Genomic DNA, 16,651 nt, shown 5'->3' with positions numbered 1-16,651 from the left:
GGACAATAAGTATTACAGAAGTATCTAGATTAGTGTTTTCCTGGTGGGGGGGTGAAAGAATGACAGAGCTGCAAAAGCAGATAAAGATTATCCTGGTTTGTAGGCTATACAGTACAGGAATTTTTAATTGTCCAGGGGCTCTGAGTAAATTTTTTTTAATCTGAAAAAAAGGGACAGTAGGCTAGATACATTTGGAAACCGATGATCTAGATGTTTACTGTTGTCCACACTGTATATATATGTGTGTGTGTGTGTGTATGTATGTATGTATGTATGTATGTATATATATATATATATATATATATATATATATATATATATATATATATAGAGAGAGAGAGAGAGAGAGAGAGAGAGAGAGAGAGAGAGAATTAACTGTTGTCCTGTACTGTTGACTATTTCAGCCATGACTGACCAAGATTGTCCAACGTTGTGGGGCTTTGGAACAACAAAAAAATTTAAAATTCCCATTGAGCATCTGGATTTCAAATACATTGAAAAGTGCTCGGATGTTAAGCAGTTGGAAAAAATTTACTGTGTGCTCAGGTGGGTCTTTAAAAGCTGTTTCACGTTTCAGTCATTGGCTGTACTTACAGCATTACTGCCTTCTCAAAATTAATAATCACGTGAAAATATTGTAGACAATTGTGATAATATCAAAGCTGTGCAGTTTGTTCTCTTCACCCTGTGGCTGTGCACCCACGGTGTTTTCTCTATTAACGTAAATATCTGAGTGTCAACCGGAGCCGTCAGATGATTTCTGCAGGTTGCCTACAGTGTTTCAGCAAAATAACTGACGCAGAGAAGCAAGTTCCAGCGTTAATTGAGCTTGTTGCGCTGCCTTAACAATATTGGTGTTTTTTCTTTCCTTTTGTGTTTCTTTTTTCTTTGTGTGTGTGTGTTTTGGTTTTAAAGTGATACAATTATACAGAGCAAAATGTTCACCAGTCCAGCGGTTTCGAGGTGCACAGTGGCATGGATTGTACTCAGAGGTTTACACAGCCCTTTTCCTGTCTTTATCAAAATGGTCCACCCCTTTAACTTGAGCACCGGGACCTCTAGCAGAAACTTCCCTGGTTAGTTTTGAGGGTTCTGCCCAGACTGATGCCCAGCATTAATAAATAGTCTGCAATAGGATATTTTCTTGTCTACCCACGCCCTGTTTGCTGCCCTGGAAAATCTAAAGTAGCTGTTGGCTGTTGGAGGTCAGCTTATTTCGACAGCCTGCAGGATAGGGTTCTTGGCATGCTCCCCTTCATACTGTCTGCCAGCCAAGGTGGGGAGCCCAGAGCAAGCTGATCAGAGGGAGGATGGCGGGGAGACCTGAAGGTGGCGTCAGAATGCAAGAAATCGGCACCTTCTCCCACTAAGCGCCCCTTAGCCAAACTGTACCAAGCAGGCACCAAATGTTCTGGTTGAAAATGCAAAACTGAGAGCCCTGCTCGGAGGCATTCTGCCTCAGGAACTCTGGTGTGGGTCCCTGGAGCACGTGTTTGTGACCAGTGCAGAGGCCTGGGGTGGGAGCTGAAGAACTCACTTCAAGAATCGTGTCCTGTGCAGGACTGGCCTGGCCACCTGGTTTGGATTTCTTGGGCTTTCATTTGGAGACAGAGTTCTAGTGTCGAAGGCAGTAATAGCTGCCAGCCTTTCCCATCGCATCAGGAGTATGTACGAGGGGGTGTCGAAACATTTACAGAAAAATTGAATGGAAATTTCCATGAGCCTTCGGAAGCCCACTCGAATGGCTGATACCCTGCCATGGTTGTCCCCTCCTTCCTCCGACTCCCTCCGTCAGCACCACTGGCTTCTGCTCCTCTGCTCTTTCCTCACCTCTGCCCTCCTCTCCTCCAGAAGCATCTCCGCTCCAATAACAGATGTCACAGTTTACCTCCCTGAGAAAGAGATGGTTGCATTTAAATTTACAGGGGTTTTTTTTGTTTGTTTGTTTAATCAATGTCTGTTCAATTTATTTCTGTGCCTCTGGGGGAGAAAGAGGAATTACAAACAGAAACTCTTCATTGGAAAGGCGGTCCCAATTCTTACAATCTCTCTCTGTGTCCAAGAGGGAATGTCCGTTTAGAAGTTTAAAAGGTTACCTTACATATAAAAGTGACCATGTGTGTGTAAAAGAGGAGAGAAAGTGCTCTTATTCAACATGTGAGTGTGTCATGGAAATAGATTTTTTTGGAGTTTCTTTTTCTCTTTCATTCCATCGCTTCAGTGATTAGCGAAGGTTGCACTACTAGGGGCAGGTGGGCTGGAAGCCAGCAGCCCGGCCTTGGGCCTTGTGCGGGGCAGCCCCGAGGTTCCCCAGAACCCTTCGGCTCCATGGTACACAGCTCATGAACAAGCGTCCTAGGTGATCTCTAGATATGGCTCTATAATTCTGATTGGTTTTTTCCCTCCCAGATCTGGTGAGGAAGGATACTACCCTGAACTTACAGAATTTTGTGAAAAGCGCCTTGAAAGCTTGGCTCCTCATAGTAGGGCCTTGAGGAAAGATAAGCCGGTCGCCACAGCCTCCAGTTTCACGGCAGAAGAATGGGAAAAAATTGACGGCGATATGAAGGTAAATATCGTGTGACATTGTCTGTGTGTCTACTTTCCTTTCCTAAGACCCTAGGCTTCCTGTCTACTGGGAAAGCCTTTGCCGCCGAGTCGACCACAATCCCTGGTGACCGTAAAGGGGAGTAGAGCACCCCCTTATAGCACTGGTTCTCGACCTTTCACAGTTCCTCGTGTGGTGGTGACCCCCCAACCATAACATGATTCTCATTGAGACTTCATCACTGTCATTTTGCTACTCTTATGAATCAGGTGACTCCTGTGAAAAGGTCATTCGACCCCCAAAGGGATCACAGCCCACAGGTTGAGAACGGCTGCCTTACCGTGTCCAGGGCAGTAAATCTTCCTGGACGCAGACTGCCACATTTTCCTCCTGAGGAGCTGCTTGTGGTTCTAACTGTTTACCTTCCCTTTAGCAGCCAAATGCTTCACCATTGCACCACCTCACTCCCTTCACTGGTAATTTGTTAGATAGTGCTGTTTGCTTTTTGCCCCTCAGATAATAGAATTAGTGCTTATCTGTGTGTGTATTTTAAGCCTCTAAATAAGAGTCCATCCTATTGTAATACCATAATATGGCTTCTAGAAATAGAACATTTTTTTTAACCACCCTTGTCATTTCCTCACTTTGAGCACTAAGGTGCGTCTGATTGAGCCATGGTATTTTTACTCACCTCTTCCACACGTGAAAGCTGGACAATGACTAAGGGAGATGAAAGAAGAATCGATGCATTTGAATTAAGATGTTGGCAAAGAATATTTGAAGTCGCAGGGACTAAGTAGTACCAAGTACTGAAGTACCAGGAGAATAAGCAAACCTGGATTGGAGGACAGACAGCCAGAATGCTCTTTAGAACAGGATGGTGAGCCTGTCTCAGGTACTTGGATATGTTATCAGGAGAGACCGGTCCTTGGAAAAGGACAACACGGTGCCTGCAACAAGCGTAACAACAATTGGGAGGATGTTGAAGGATCGATCGCACAGTGCTCCGTGCTGTTGTAGTGAGTCAAGAGTCACCTGCACCTCACCAATCTCTTCTAATAACTTATTAGATTTCAAATCGGTTCATCTAAGAGAGTTTGAAACTTTGAGATTTCATCTAGGGGTTGACACTATTTCCACACTCTCCAGGAGAGTTGTGCATTTGTACTCTCCCAGGAGCAGGCTCTGCACAGACCCCTCATTCCTTTGTGTCCTGACTCCTGTGTTCCGGATCCATCTGGCCAGAGGTTGACGTTTCTTTGATCTTTTCAAAGAATCGCTTTTGTTTTCATCCTTTTGTTCCCCTGCTTTCTTATTTCCGTGTTGAGGAGTTCCACTTTTCCTTTGATTATATCCTCGCTTCCATTGACTAGGGACTCAATTTGCTCATCCTACTCTGGATTTTTCAGGATGGCAGCATCCACCAGCCAGTTGAACCCTTTCAATACAAGCAACTAACGCTCCAACTTTCCCTCTCCGTGCTACTTGTGGATTTGGTACAGCTATGCTTTCTTTTACATTTAGTTCAGGATACTTTCTCCTTACTCGTGGTGATTGTGTTATCATTTAAAAGTATATTATTAAGTATGAAAATCCTCAGAGATGTTTGTGTCCAGATCCTTTTTTGTTAATGAGTTCATTTCCAGTGTAGTTTGTATAATTGTAATCCTTTTAAATTAATTGAGCCTCGTTTTGTGGCCTGGAAAGCACCCTACCTTGACGAATATTCTTTATGGGCTTGCAAATAGTGTTTTGAGCTGTTGTTGGGCAGAGTATTTTTTTTAAATATACTCTGAGGAAACCGATTAACTTTTTTTTTAGATTTTTATTATTATTTTTAAATCATTTTATTGGGGGCTCATACAACTCTTATCACAACTGAATCAGGCGTGTTTGTGCATATGTTGCCCTCATTCTTTTCTAGACAGTTACTTCCTATTCAGCCCTTGGTATCTGCTCTTCCCCCACACTCCCTCACCCCGCCGATTTACTTTTATGTAGCTTATTCAGCATCTTTTTTTCTGAGGTGCTTGATACACTTAAAAACAATTCTGAAGTAACAGCAACAACAAAAATCACTACGAGAAATCAGAAAGCATCTTGAGCTAAATGTCAGTGTGAGCATAACATACCAAAAACTTACTGAGAAATGGGATGAAAAGATCATGGATTTCCCCCACAAACTTGTTGAAGCCCTTTTAACTCTCAAGACTAATTTTAAAATAATTATACTTATCTTGTTTTACCATGAAAGGGAAAAAAGCACAACTTGTTATTGTGCAGGTTAACAGAGCAGATCAGTTTTCCAGTGAAGAATTAATGCACATTTTGTTTCCTGTCATTGATTGCCGTCCTCACAGTGGGACATCCTCCCTGTGTTCCCTGTTGCTAGGCCTGCTTCCGGAACCCTGCTGAACTTGGTCCTTGGCCCTGCTTGTCTCTGTTGGTGACTAATTCCCAGGTGTGCATACATTCCTAGAGTTTTTGTCTTCCTTATAGGCCTATTTATTGTTTCTCTGAAAATGGAACCACTAAGTGAGCTCGTTTCCAGGCCGGAAGGGTGATTAAGCAGTTTCCACCCATCTCTGTCTGACCAGTAAGACTGGTTCCTTTTCTGATTTTGAACTTTGGTCCACATGTTTCTCCCACTCAGTCCAGGACCTGCTAATGTGATCCCTTTCAGAGCCGTTGGTAGTGGTAGCCAGGTATCATCTACTTCTGTCTCAAGGTCAAGGAATTTCAGGTAGTCCATTGGTTCATTGGATTAATTGTTTTCTCTAATTGTGTCTTTGATGTTCTCCTTTCTTTTGGTGTGAGATGAACTTATTTGTTACTAAAGACTCCAAGTCCGTTTCACTTTTATTTTGCCTCTTTTTTTTTTTAAGCTACTCAAACCACTATTTAGGTTTGAGGGATCAGAAATCTGGAGAGATATAAAAATTTTTTTGAAGAAACATACTATAAAGATATTACATAACCCATCTCAAGAAATGAAATCAATAACAATATCCTGTTAAACTTTGATTTTCTTCACTACTCCTTTCTCCAGACAGGGAAAAACCAATCATTGCCCCTTAGATGGCTGCTTATGAACTCTTAAGACCCCGCTTGCTAGTCCACAGGGAGGCGGAACCGTCTTTGTAGATGATGCTAGGCCAGCGCACTTTGGTGACCCCGAAAGGCAGAACCCAGCCACTCGTTCCCTCAAGGTGTCTTACCATTCATTGACATGGCTTTGAAAATATCATTGTTTATTTATTAATGAATCACAAATAACACTTTTAGGTCAGCTGAGTGGCTCAAATTGGAGCCTTTGATTGCTGGCTGTGAAAAGTTGCCGGCTTGACAGCACCCAGAGGCACCTGGAAGAAAGGCCTGGTGACCGGCTTCCGAAAGGCCCCAGCCTTGGCCCTCCTCTGGAGCCGGTCCACTCTACACACCTGGGAGCCCACCGGGTCAGATGGACTCCTTAGCAACTAACTACCAACAACAATTGAGGAATGGAATTCAATCACAACAAATGCGCTTTGTGTCCCGACTTCTTTGGTCTCTTTTTAAAAGTCAACAACAGTTTTCGTCACAGAGCCTGCTTTCTACATCCCACATTGGTGTCCTTCCCGCTGTCACTTCTGGAGTTAGTTTGCTTCTCACCTGACTTTTACCTTTTTTCATACTTTCTTCCCTGCTCCTTCCTCATCCCCCACTCCCGCTTACTCTTGCTCATCTGCATATTCTCCTCTTGCTGTTTTTTCCCTCCCCCTGCCTTCTACACAAATTACAACCAACCCCACCCTGCCTTCAACTCCCTGCCATATCGAATCGATTCCTTCTTATAGCAACCATATATACAGGTGTCTGGAGGCTGTAGATCGTTACTAAGTGGAAAACCCCATTTCTCTACGGCCAAGCTCTTAGCTTTTGAATTTGAACTGCTGATCTTGCTGTTAGCAGCCCACCACTTAGCCGACAGAGAATATAGTTATTGCTGTATTCTTGAACTCATCCGAGTATTTGACATATTCGACCTTCAATGTACTTGTTGAAAACATAATAGGTTTTCAAATTCATAGATGATAAATCCCTTTAATTTACAGCATTTATTCCATTTATCCCCCTGGCACCTGTGAGAGTTCATTTCAATAGCAATCATTGTAAAGCAATGGTGTGTTAGACATTGCTTTAGGTTCCGAAGCCCTAATAGGAGATTAAGACACAGGCCTGATCCTCCAGAAGCGACACACAGTAAGGAGATGGTTTAACATCTCCATGGCGGTGCATAAGGTACCGTGGTGGTGCTGTCTGGTAAGCATTGGACTATTAACCTCAAGGTCAGTGATTAAAACCCACCAGGCAATCTCTGGGAGAAGGATGCGGCGTTCTGCTCCTGTTAAGACTTACAACCTCAGCAGCTGTATAGTCACTATGAGGTGGAATCCGCTCAGTGACAGTGGGTTTTGAGTCTGTGGTCATGTATACTTTTAAGCTCCGCCAGGCAGTTCAGGGAAAGAGTGTTATAAGAGAGGATGAATAAGCTCTTACAAAATAAACAAAAGTAGGAAGAACATTCCATGAAGATAGACTAAGACGATCAGATGGTCGCCTAAAACATTGACCCCGAGGAAACTGATGATGTGTAGTTGGTTCTCTGCCTGACACATTTATAGGCAGTCCCTAGGGTACAGAGACCCACCTTACATGCAGCCTGTAGTTACAAACCAATCCCATAAAGCCAGCTGTATAACAAATGTGAGGTACATACAAGGGGGCTTCACGAAGCTGGTGGGCCATAGCCACTCTACCTCTCACATACCCCTGCCCCCAATTCCATTCTCTCTTAATTCCACTTATCCATGAACCTTCGCTACTCCACCCCCTTACCATGGTTTGTAACAACACATAGCCTACATTGCAACATGCAGTGGAACAGTATCATTCTCATTTCAGGAAGACAGCAGTACTGCATTATTATGTTCACGCTCTTGGCGGGCATCTGAAAGTGTGTCTGTAATGTTTTGTTTTCCTCACGCATGTAGCGGCAGCCCTTGTTGCTACTACGTGTCCTCTCACGGGTTCCGACTCGGGGACCCTGTGGACACACCACCCTGTCCTGCGCCATCCTCACAGCTGTTGCTGTGTTTGAGTCCGTGTTGCAGCCACTGGGCTGACCCATGCCCTTGAGGGCCTTCCTCGTATCTCACGGCCCTCCACGGTACCAAGCGTGAGGCCCTTCTCCAGGAGCAAGTCACTCTTGATGACACGTCTAACGCATGTGAGACAAAGTCTTACCATCTTTGCTTCAAGGAACATTCAGCTGTCCTTCTCCCCAGGCAGATCTGTCTGTCCTGTCGGCAGTCCGTGGTTCTTATTCATGACCAGCATTCTGCATACTAGCATTTGTCTAGCTGACACGAGACGTGAGCCACCTAGCTGCTCCAATTTACATGCCGATTCAGTGTAAAGGCAGACAGCGCGGGACGGGTGCTCATTCATCATCCCGAGACTGCCTGTGTTTCATGCTGTCTCCTAACTGTCCCGATGTGTGTCCAGATTCATCTTAAAGGTAGACTTAGGGAGCTCATTCATAGTTCTCGAACTGCCCGTCTAACAATTTGCCCGTTTCTCCCTTGTTCTTAGAGTTGGGTGTCAGAAATTAAAAAAGAGGAAAATAAAATTCACTTCCATGGAACGAGAACATTCCCAGCCACAGAAGACAATCTCCCTCCAATTCGTGGCTCCAGCAGCTGTCTTCCTGTTGCCAAGGTAGGACTTTCAGGGGGTGAGGTGTAGCTGGTAGGGGAGGAAGGTGGCTGTTGTTAGTTTGTTTTAAAGAATGGTCTCAGTTTAATCGGAGGAGCTGAAGTGTGATGTCCTTTCCAAGTTGGGGGATTTTTGTCAACTGGATATATGCAGCTGCCTTTGGGAGTGGGCTGTAGCTCATCCCTTGAAGATCAAAGTAGAACACCTCTTTCCTTTGAAGACGTGCTTCTTGGGTTTACTGCCCTTCTTTTTCCTTTCCTGTCCTATCTTATTTTCTCTTAGCCTGATGTTACAGAACTTAGCCTGAGTCTCCTCAGTGCCGGGCGTCTCTGGGCCTTCACTCAAGGAGCCCTGATGACACTGAGACTTACACATTGCCACAAAGTTGGCAGTTCAAACCCACCAGACACTCCTTGCAAGAAAACGTAGTTTGTCTGTTGCTGTAAAGATTTACAGTCTCAGACTCGTAGCAGCCCTGTGGGACAGAGAAGTGGTGCCCCTGGGGTTCGAAGGTCATACTCTTTGCAGAAGCGGGCGTCTCTCGCCAGTGGAGCGGCTCACTTTAACTCACTGACATTGAGTCGATTCCAACTCAGGGACCCTGTAAAACAGGTACAGCCACACCTGTGGGTTTCCAAGGCTGTAAAACTTTCACAGGAAGAGAAAGCCTCATCTTTCTCCCAAGCAAGGGCGGGTGGTTTTAAACTGCTGAACTTGTGGTTAGCAGCTTAACTCTTAGCCCAAAAAGACACCAGAGCGTTGTTGTTGTTGTTGTTTTTAGGTGCCAGTGTGTCCGTTCTGACTCACAGGGACTCTACAATAGAACAGGACTCCTCCCAGTCCAGCACCATTCCCACAATGATTCTTATTTTCAAGCCCATTGTTGCTACGACTCCATCCGCGCCAGTCCAGCTCCTTGGAGGTCTTCCTCATTCCTGCTCTTTTTCCAAGCATGATGTCCTGTTCCAGGGACTGGTCTCTCCTGATAACACGTCCAAAGTATGTGAGATGAGGCTCGTTCTCCTTGCTTCTAAGGAATATTCTTGCTGTACTTCTTCCATTACAGATTTGGTTGTTCTTTTGACAGTCCATGGTACCTTCAATCTTCACCAGCACCATAATTGAAATGCATAGATTCTTTTTCGGGTTTCCTTATTCACCATCCAACTTTCACATCAAATGAGGTGAATGAAAACACCATGGCTTGGTCAGGCACACCTTCGTCCTCAGAGTAGCATCTTTGCTTTCAACACCTTCAAGAGGACTTGGACAACCTCTTTACCCAATGCAAGGTGTCCTTTGATCTCTTGACTGCTGCTTCCATGAGCATTGCTTGTGGATCCAAGCAAGACTGAATCCTTGACCACTTCAACCTTTTGTTCCTGTGTTAAGATATTATCTGTTGGTCCAGTTGGGAGGATGTGGTTATTTGGGGTTTTTTGCACTGAATTGTAATCCACATTCAAGACTGTCATCTTTAATCTTCACTGGCAAGTACTTCTAGGTTTCCTCACGTTCAGCAAGCAAGGTTGTGTCATCTGCATATGGAAGGTTGTTAATGAGTCAGGGGGCTCTGGCAGGGCCGAATTGACCTTTCGGTTAGCAGCGAGAGTGCTGTAGCCATTGTGCCACTAGGTATCCTGACTGACAAACGATAGTTACTCAGGTAGGGGCTTTAGCCAGCCATCTTCTCAAAAACTGATTAATGCAGACCTGTCACTTCAGTGAAAAGAGTTGACAGTATTTGTTGCCAGTGATAAAATCTGACCCTTCAAATGTGAATTAGGATATTGGATATTAAAATTTAGTGCTGAATACCTATTTGTGCAAAAAAAAAAAAAACCCACCCAAACCCAAACCCCCCACCCCACCTCTAATAAGCTACTTACAGGCTCTTTTGATAAGCTCTGCAGTTGGTGGTGCTACTGGGTAAATGGTTACAAGGTTCAAACCTCCTGGTCATTCAGAGGGCTAAAGAAGAGACGGTCTGCTCCTGAGAAGATGTATAGTCTCAGAAACCCTATACAGAGTCACTGTGAGTTGGACTGTATTGGATGGCAGTGGTCAGGAATAGTAACAAATGTGGTGTTAAACATAGATACATATCATATATTGAAATGCGTCAACATTTGGAGGATCTGCATAATTCAGAATAACCAGTTTTCATGATTGCAAAATTGTACATGTATCAAACACCCATTCAAACTGCAAAATAGACTGATGGATTCTAATGTACAAAAAGTTTATTGTTAAACAGTTTATCGATGTGGTTTATAACTAAATGGGACATGGTGTACAAGGGAAGCTGTCACATAAGCATGACTGGTGGCCCCGCAGTTTCAGGGAAGACCACAGGAGTGAGCATGAGACTATGAAGGGGCGTGGGCGTTGTGAGAGGGAGAAGAGCTTCGGAGATCATTTCAGAGCCTCCAATCAGGCAGTCAGGGTGTGACCCATGACCCTGTGGGGTAGCAGCATCCGCAATCAAACAGGTGCAAGGGGTGGTTGTGTAATTGAGGGGTGAATGAAAGAGACACCAGAGAAGATAAAGCATGCGATGCTCACTTCCTGTGACCATCAGGACGTCAGCAGCCAGATCCGCACACACAGAGAGACTATATTTCTAGCCAAGGCTTATATATACTCTAGGGGTGTTCAGGCCCCCTTAGTGACAGGTAACTGCATATGTACCAGGAAGGGGTACAATAAGCCTACATGTGACAGGAAGGGGATGAGCCAGGGGGTTACATGCAATAAGAAGGGGAGGCATTAGGGCATACTTTGCTACAGGAAGGCATACATGTAACAAACAGGCAGACTACAGTCAAGCTGCCAGCCTAACCTTGGTCCTCCCTGAGTTGACTTGACCTTAGATGTCTTTGGGCTCTTTCAGGGGAACCATCCATTGTCTTTAACAGAAGGGTGTGGGCTCTACTTAGGGTGGGGCACACTGTAGGGTCTGGTTGCTCTAGACGGCTGATAACCTTCAGACAGGTACCCTTTAAGCAGTTGACCTGCAAGTGTATAGTTCAGTGCCTTAGGTTTGGCATGTATTATGGGGAGATAACCTGGGGAATAACTTTTCTGTTTCCCACATGATGCTAGTATTCAAGTTTCCATCAAGGGCACAAGGAGCAAATCCTTCCGGGAGAGTACCTCTCCTTGGCTGGCTTATGGGTGGTCGTAATCCTTGGTAAACACACAGCCTAAGGGCAAAGCTCTTCCCCTTTAAGGTCAGAAGGGATTCAGTGGAAGCTGAATCTAAGCGGTCATTCAAAAACGGCTTTTAAGCTCTCGCTATAACCAGCTTTCTAAAACTTTGTGCTCAGAATTTTAATCTCTAATAGACTATAAAAAAGCTCCTGATATCAGTAAGGTTGATACTCTTTTGAGTACAGTAGAGACCTCATCTCAAATACAAGTTAAAGAGAACATTTTTTTAAAACTCATTTTATTGGGGGCTCTTTTTAAAAAAAAACATTTTATTAGGGGCTCATACACCTCTTATCACAATCCATACATATACATACATCAATTGTATAAAGCACACCTGTACATTCCTTGCCCTAATCATTCTCAAAGCATTTGCTCTCCACTTAAGCCCTTTGTATCAGGTCCTCTATTTTTTCCCCTCCCTCCCCACTGGCCCCTCCCTCATGAACCCTTGATAATTTATAGATTATTATTTTGTCATATCTTGCCCTATCCGGCATCTCCCTTTACCCCCTTCTCTGTTGTCCGTCCCCCAGGGAGGATTATTGGGGGCTCTTATAACTCTTATCACAATCCATCCATCTATTGTATCAAACACATTTATACATATGTTGCCATCATCATTTTCTTTTTTTTTTAAACAGCTTTATTCAGACATAATCTCATACAGTTCAATGGTGCAAGCATATCAAGAAGAGTCGTACAATCATTACCACAGAACCATAAAGTTTTATGATGACCGTTTCAATTGTTTCCTTTAAAAAAAAATCTTTTTATTGGGGCTCATAAAGCTCTTATCAGGATCTGTACATACATCAATTGAGCAAAGCACCCTTACACATTCGTTGCACACGTCATTCTCATAATTCACCTTCCACTTGGGTTCCTGGAGTCAGCACGGTTTCCCTTTTTTCCTCCTCCTCCTCCCTCCCCGATCCCACCCCTGGTCTCTTGATAGTTTATAAATAATTATTATATCTTATCTTACACTCCCCGGCGTCTCCCCTCATCCGCCTCCCCATTGCCCATCTCCCAGAGAGGAGGTTACACATAGATCTCCGAGATCGGTTCTCCCTTTCTACACCCCCTTCCCTCCTGGTGTTGCCACTGCCGCCGCTGGTGTTGAGGGGTTTGTCTGTCCTAGATTCCCTGTTTTTCCAGATCCCCACTGCACCGCTGTACATCCTCTGGTATAACCAGGTCTGCAAGGTAGAATTGGGGTCATGATAACTGGGAGGGGAGGAAGCATTCAGGAACTAGAAGAAGGTTTTGAGTTTCATTGTTGCTACGCTGAACCCTGAGTGACTCATCTCCTCCCCACTACCCCTCTGGAAGGGTGTCCAGCTGTCTACAGATGGGCATTGGGTCCCCATCATGTACTCCCCCTCTTTCACGGTGATGTGATTCTCACCACCACCCCACCTTTGTTGTTTGGAACCTGGTCTCCTCTGACCTTCACGATCACCTATGTTGGTGTGCTGCTTCCGTGTGGGCTTGGTTGCTTCTGGGCTAGATGGCTGCTTGTTTGCTTTCAAGCCTTTAAGTCCCCAGGCACTATATCTCTCAGTCGCCGGGCACCATCAGCCTTCTTCACCACACTTGCTTATGCACACTTTCGTCTTCAGCGATTATGTGAGGAAGGTGATCACACAATGATTGTCTTTGTTCCTTGGTGTCTTCTACATGGTCCATTGAACACCTTGTATTCGCTTAGGCCATGTGCTTCTTCTCTGTGGGCTTTGTTGCTTCTGAGCTAGATGGCCGCTTGTTTGCCTTCAAGCCTTTAAGACCCCGGACGCTATATCTTTTTGATAACACTCCTCACCACGCTTGCTTACACACACGTCTGTCTTCAGTGATCATGTTGGGAAGGTGAGTATCCTGCAATGACCGTTTAGCAGGGCAACGTGCTATTTTATTGGGGGGCCATCATCATTTTCAAAACATTTTCTTTCTACTTGAACCCTTGGTATCAGCTTCTCATTTTTTTCCTCCCTCCCCCATTGTCCCTCCCTCATGAACCTGTTAGCTCTCTCTGGGGATAGAGATACCTCGGTCCTTGGTTCTGCACAAGAAAGAATTCACACCGAAGCCTGGTTTGTGATCCAAGTGAGTTTTATGAACGTTGGAAGCAGTTTCAGGTTTACACAGGCACCCACAGGGCTCCTCCCGAACGTGCAGCCTGCCTGGAAGCTGCTCGCAGAGTCACGCAAAGGCCCCATTGACACCTGCTTTTTCAAGGATTCTGTGGAGGCGAGGTGGATGACCCCTGGTCGACCCCATTGGCTGAATTGAATTCACTTGGCCTTGGTGGGCCAATCCAGGTGCAGCGCCCACCCATGCGTACCCGGCGGGAAACCTGAACCTCTGAGCATGTGCAGTGTGCCACTCTTTGTTTTCGTAGCTCAGACCAATGGGCATGCGTTAATGGATGGCCCAGCCCTACGCTAGCCTACTTAACAAACCTTTGATAATTTATATATATATTTTTCATATCTTACACCAACTGCTGTCTCCATTCACCCATATTTCTGTTGTTCATCCCCCATAGGGGAGTGGCCCCAATCATGGTGATTGGTTCCCACTTTCTCCCCATATTTTGTCTTTACTCTCCTGGTATTGCTACTCCATTATTGTTCCGAGGGGTTTATTTGCACTGGATTCTGTGTGTCAAGAACTTTTATCTGTTCCAGTGTGCATGCTCTGGTTTAGCCAGATTTGTAAGGTAGAATTGGGGTCATGCTAGTGGGGGGAGGAAGCATTAAATAGCTAGAGGGAAGTTGTATGTTTCATCGGTGCTATACTACACCCTGTCTGAGTCATCTCTTCCTTGTGACCCTTCTGTTCTGTAAGAGGATGTCCAATTGTCTACAGATGGGCTTTGGGTCACCTACTCTGCACTCCCCTCAATTACAATAATATGATTTTTTTGGTTCTGGTTTTTGATGCCTGATACCTGATCCCGTGAACACCTCATGATCACACAGGCTGGTGTGCTTCATCCATGTGGAGTTTGTTGCTTCTCAGCTAGATGGTCGCTTGTTTAGCTTCAAGACTTTAAGACCCTACAAGCTCTATCTTTTGATAGCCAGGCACCATCAGCCTTCTTCACCATATTTGCTTATGTACCTGCTTTGTCTTCAGTGATTGTGTGGGAAGGTGAGCATCACAGAATGCCGGCTATTAGAACAAAGCCCTCTGGTGTTGAGTGAGTACTTGATTAGAGACCTAATGTCTGCCTGCTGCCTCAATACTAAACCTTTAAATATATGTACCTATTTCCCTACCGTTATACATAAATATATTTACATATATACATGCCTGTATTTAGACCTCTATAAATGTCCTTTACTTCTTAGTTCTTTCCTTTGTTTCCTTTTACTTTCCTCTTGTCCCACTATCATGTTCAACCTTCATTCGGCTCTCTGTAATTCCTCTCAGCTACATTGTACTCAATCAAGCCCCTCCTTGCCATCAATTTTAGATCACTTGTTGTTCCCTTGTTCCTGGGTTTGTTGTCACCCCCCTTCCTTTTCCCTGCCTCCCTCTCCCGTGTCCCCCCGGAATCATCAGTCCCATTGTTTTCCCCTCCAGATTGTTGATCCTGCCTATTTTATCTAGGTAGACATGCAAAAACAATAATAAGCACACACACAAAAAAAACAAATAAAGAAAAACAAAATGAAACAAAAAAGTAAAACAACAAGCAAAAAGAAAATCTTATAAATAGTTCCAGATCTGTTTATTGACCCTAAGGAGTATTTTCCGGTCAATTCTAATGGGGTGCCATGCCCTGTCCCCAAAGTCTATTTTTTATATTCTCTTGGGACTTCATTGCTTTGTTCCCCTTGCTGCTCTGTTGCATGCCTTTAGAGTTTCACCCGGGTGTGGTACAAGTCCTGCACTGTCTCCAGTGTTGTCCCCTGTAGTGCTATGGGTCAGTGAGGGATGTCATGTCTTGTGGTGAGGCCGGCAGTAGGGTCCTCTCTATGCATTGGCTGCTCTGAACAGGAATATCCCACCTGGGGCTTGGTGGGCCAGGATGCAGTTTTGTCTCTCTCTCTCTCTCTCTCTCTCTCTCTCTTTTTCTCCTAGTCTTCTTCTGTGTGTTCTCAGCAGACCTGCCCCTCTCTCCAAGCTGGGTCTTCAGAGACTGTAACTTAATGGGAAGAGAAAGCCTAGTCTTTCTCCTTAGAAGCTGTTGGTGGTTTGTTTCCAACTGCTGGTCATTCAGATTGCAGCGCACAGTGTAACCACTGTACCCCCAGGACGAAGAGTCAGAATTTTACTCTGACTAAGGCTCTCTTTAAATTGTAGTTGATCAGGTCTCTACAATACTCAAAAGAGTATCTACCTTGTTATCAGGAGGTGATTTTACAGTCTGTTAGAGATTACAATTCTGAGCACAAAGTTTTAGAAAGTTGGTTATAGCAAGAGCTCAAAAGCCAATTTTGAGTCACGACATAGATTCAGCCTCCACTGAATCCCTTCTGACCTTAAATGGGAAGAGCTTTGCCCTTAGGCTGTGTGTTTACCAGTGGATTACTACCACTCCAAAAGCCAGCCCAAGGAGAGGTCCTCTCCCTGAAGGATTTACTCCTTGTGCTCTTGATGGAAACTTGAACTCTGAGGTCACAGGGTCATGAGAAATACCCTGACTGCCCTGGTTGGAGGGGCCCTGAAGTGATCTCATAAGTTCTTCTCTCTGTCATAATGCCCAGAGCAGGACAGACCATGATTGGGACACGTACGTTGTTGGATTGATCCAGGACCTTCTAACCAAGGCATTCAGGGACAAACTGAATTTAGCATGACTGATGACTATTCAAATTATTCTCCACTTAGCATGTCTTATGACTAGTCAACCCCTGTATGGTGACCCCCAACAAGGCCACACCTAGGCAAGCTCTTAAGAGAGAGATTGCCCCTCCCTGGGCTGGCAGGACAGGGGGAGAGGCAGTCCCCTCTCCAAGGCCCTTTGCCTGAGGGCAAGATCATCTACATCCTTGGTTAAAGATCAGAAAGCACTCAGGGGGGTGGGGAAGGGGGATGGAGTGAGAAAAGAGAAGCTGATACCAAGGGTTCAAGTAGAAAGAAAGTGTTTTGAAAATTAAGATGGCAACATATGTACAA

The 16,651-nt window shown here is 44.8% G+C and overlaps 1 protein-coding gene across 1 annotated transcript in view; it reads left to right on the top strand.

Moving 5' to 3' along the window:
* The first annotated feature begins 406 nt into the window (after positions 1-406).
* The window catches only part of SPAG1 (sperm associated antigen 1), a 75,069-nt gene continuing 58,824 nt past the window's right edge, over positions 407-16,651 (top strand). The window contains exons 1-3 of the mRNA XM_075550602.1: positions 407-546; positions 2,410-2,569; positions 8,183-8,308. Coding sequence (XP_075406717.1) covers positions 407-546; positions 2,410-2,569; positions 8,183-8,308 — 426 coding nt within the window. The remainder of the gene's footprint in view (positions 547-2,409; positions 2,570-8,182; positions 8,309-16,651) is intronic.

Source organism: Tenrec ecaudatus, chromosome 5, assembly GCF_050624435.1.
Source record: "Tenrec ecaudatus isolate mTenEca1 chromosome 5, mTenEca1.hap1, whole genome shotgun sequence".
Classification (NCBI taxonomy): Eukaryota; Metazoa; Chordata; class Mammalia; order Afrosoricida; family Tenrecidae; genus Tenrec; species Tenrec ecaudatus.
This window is presented reverse-complemented; position numbering and strand designations above follow the sequence as displayed.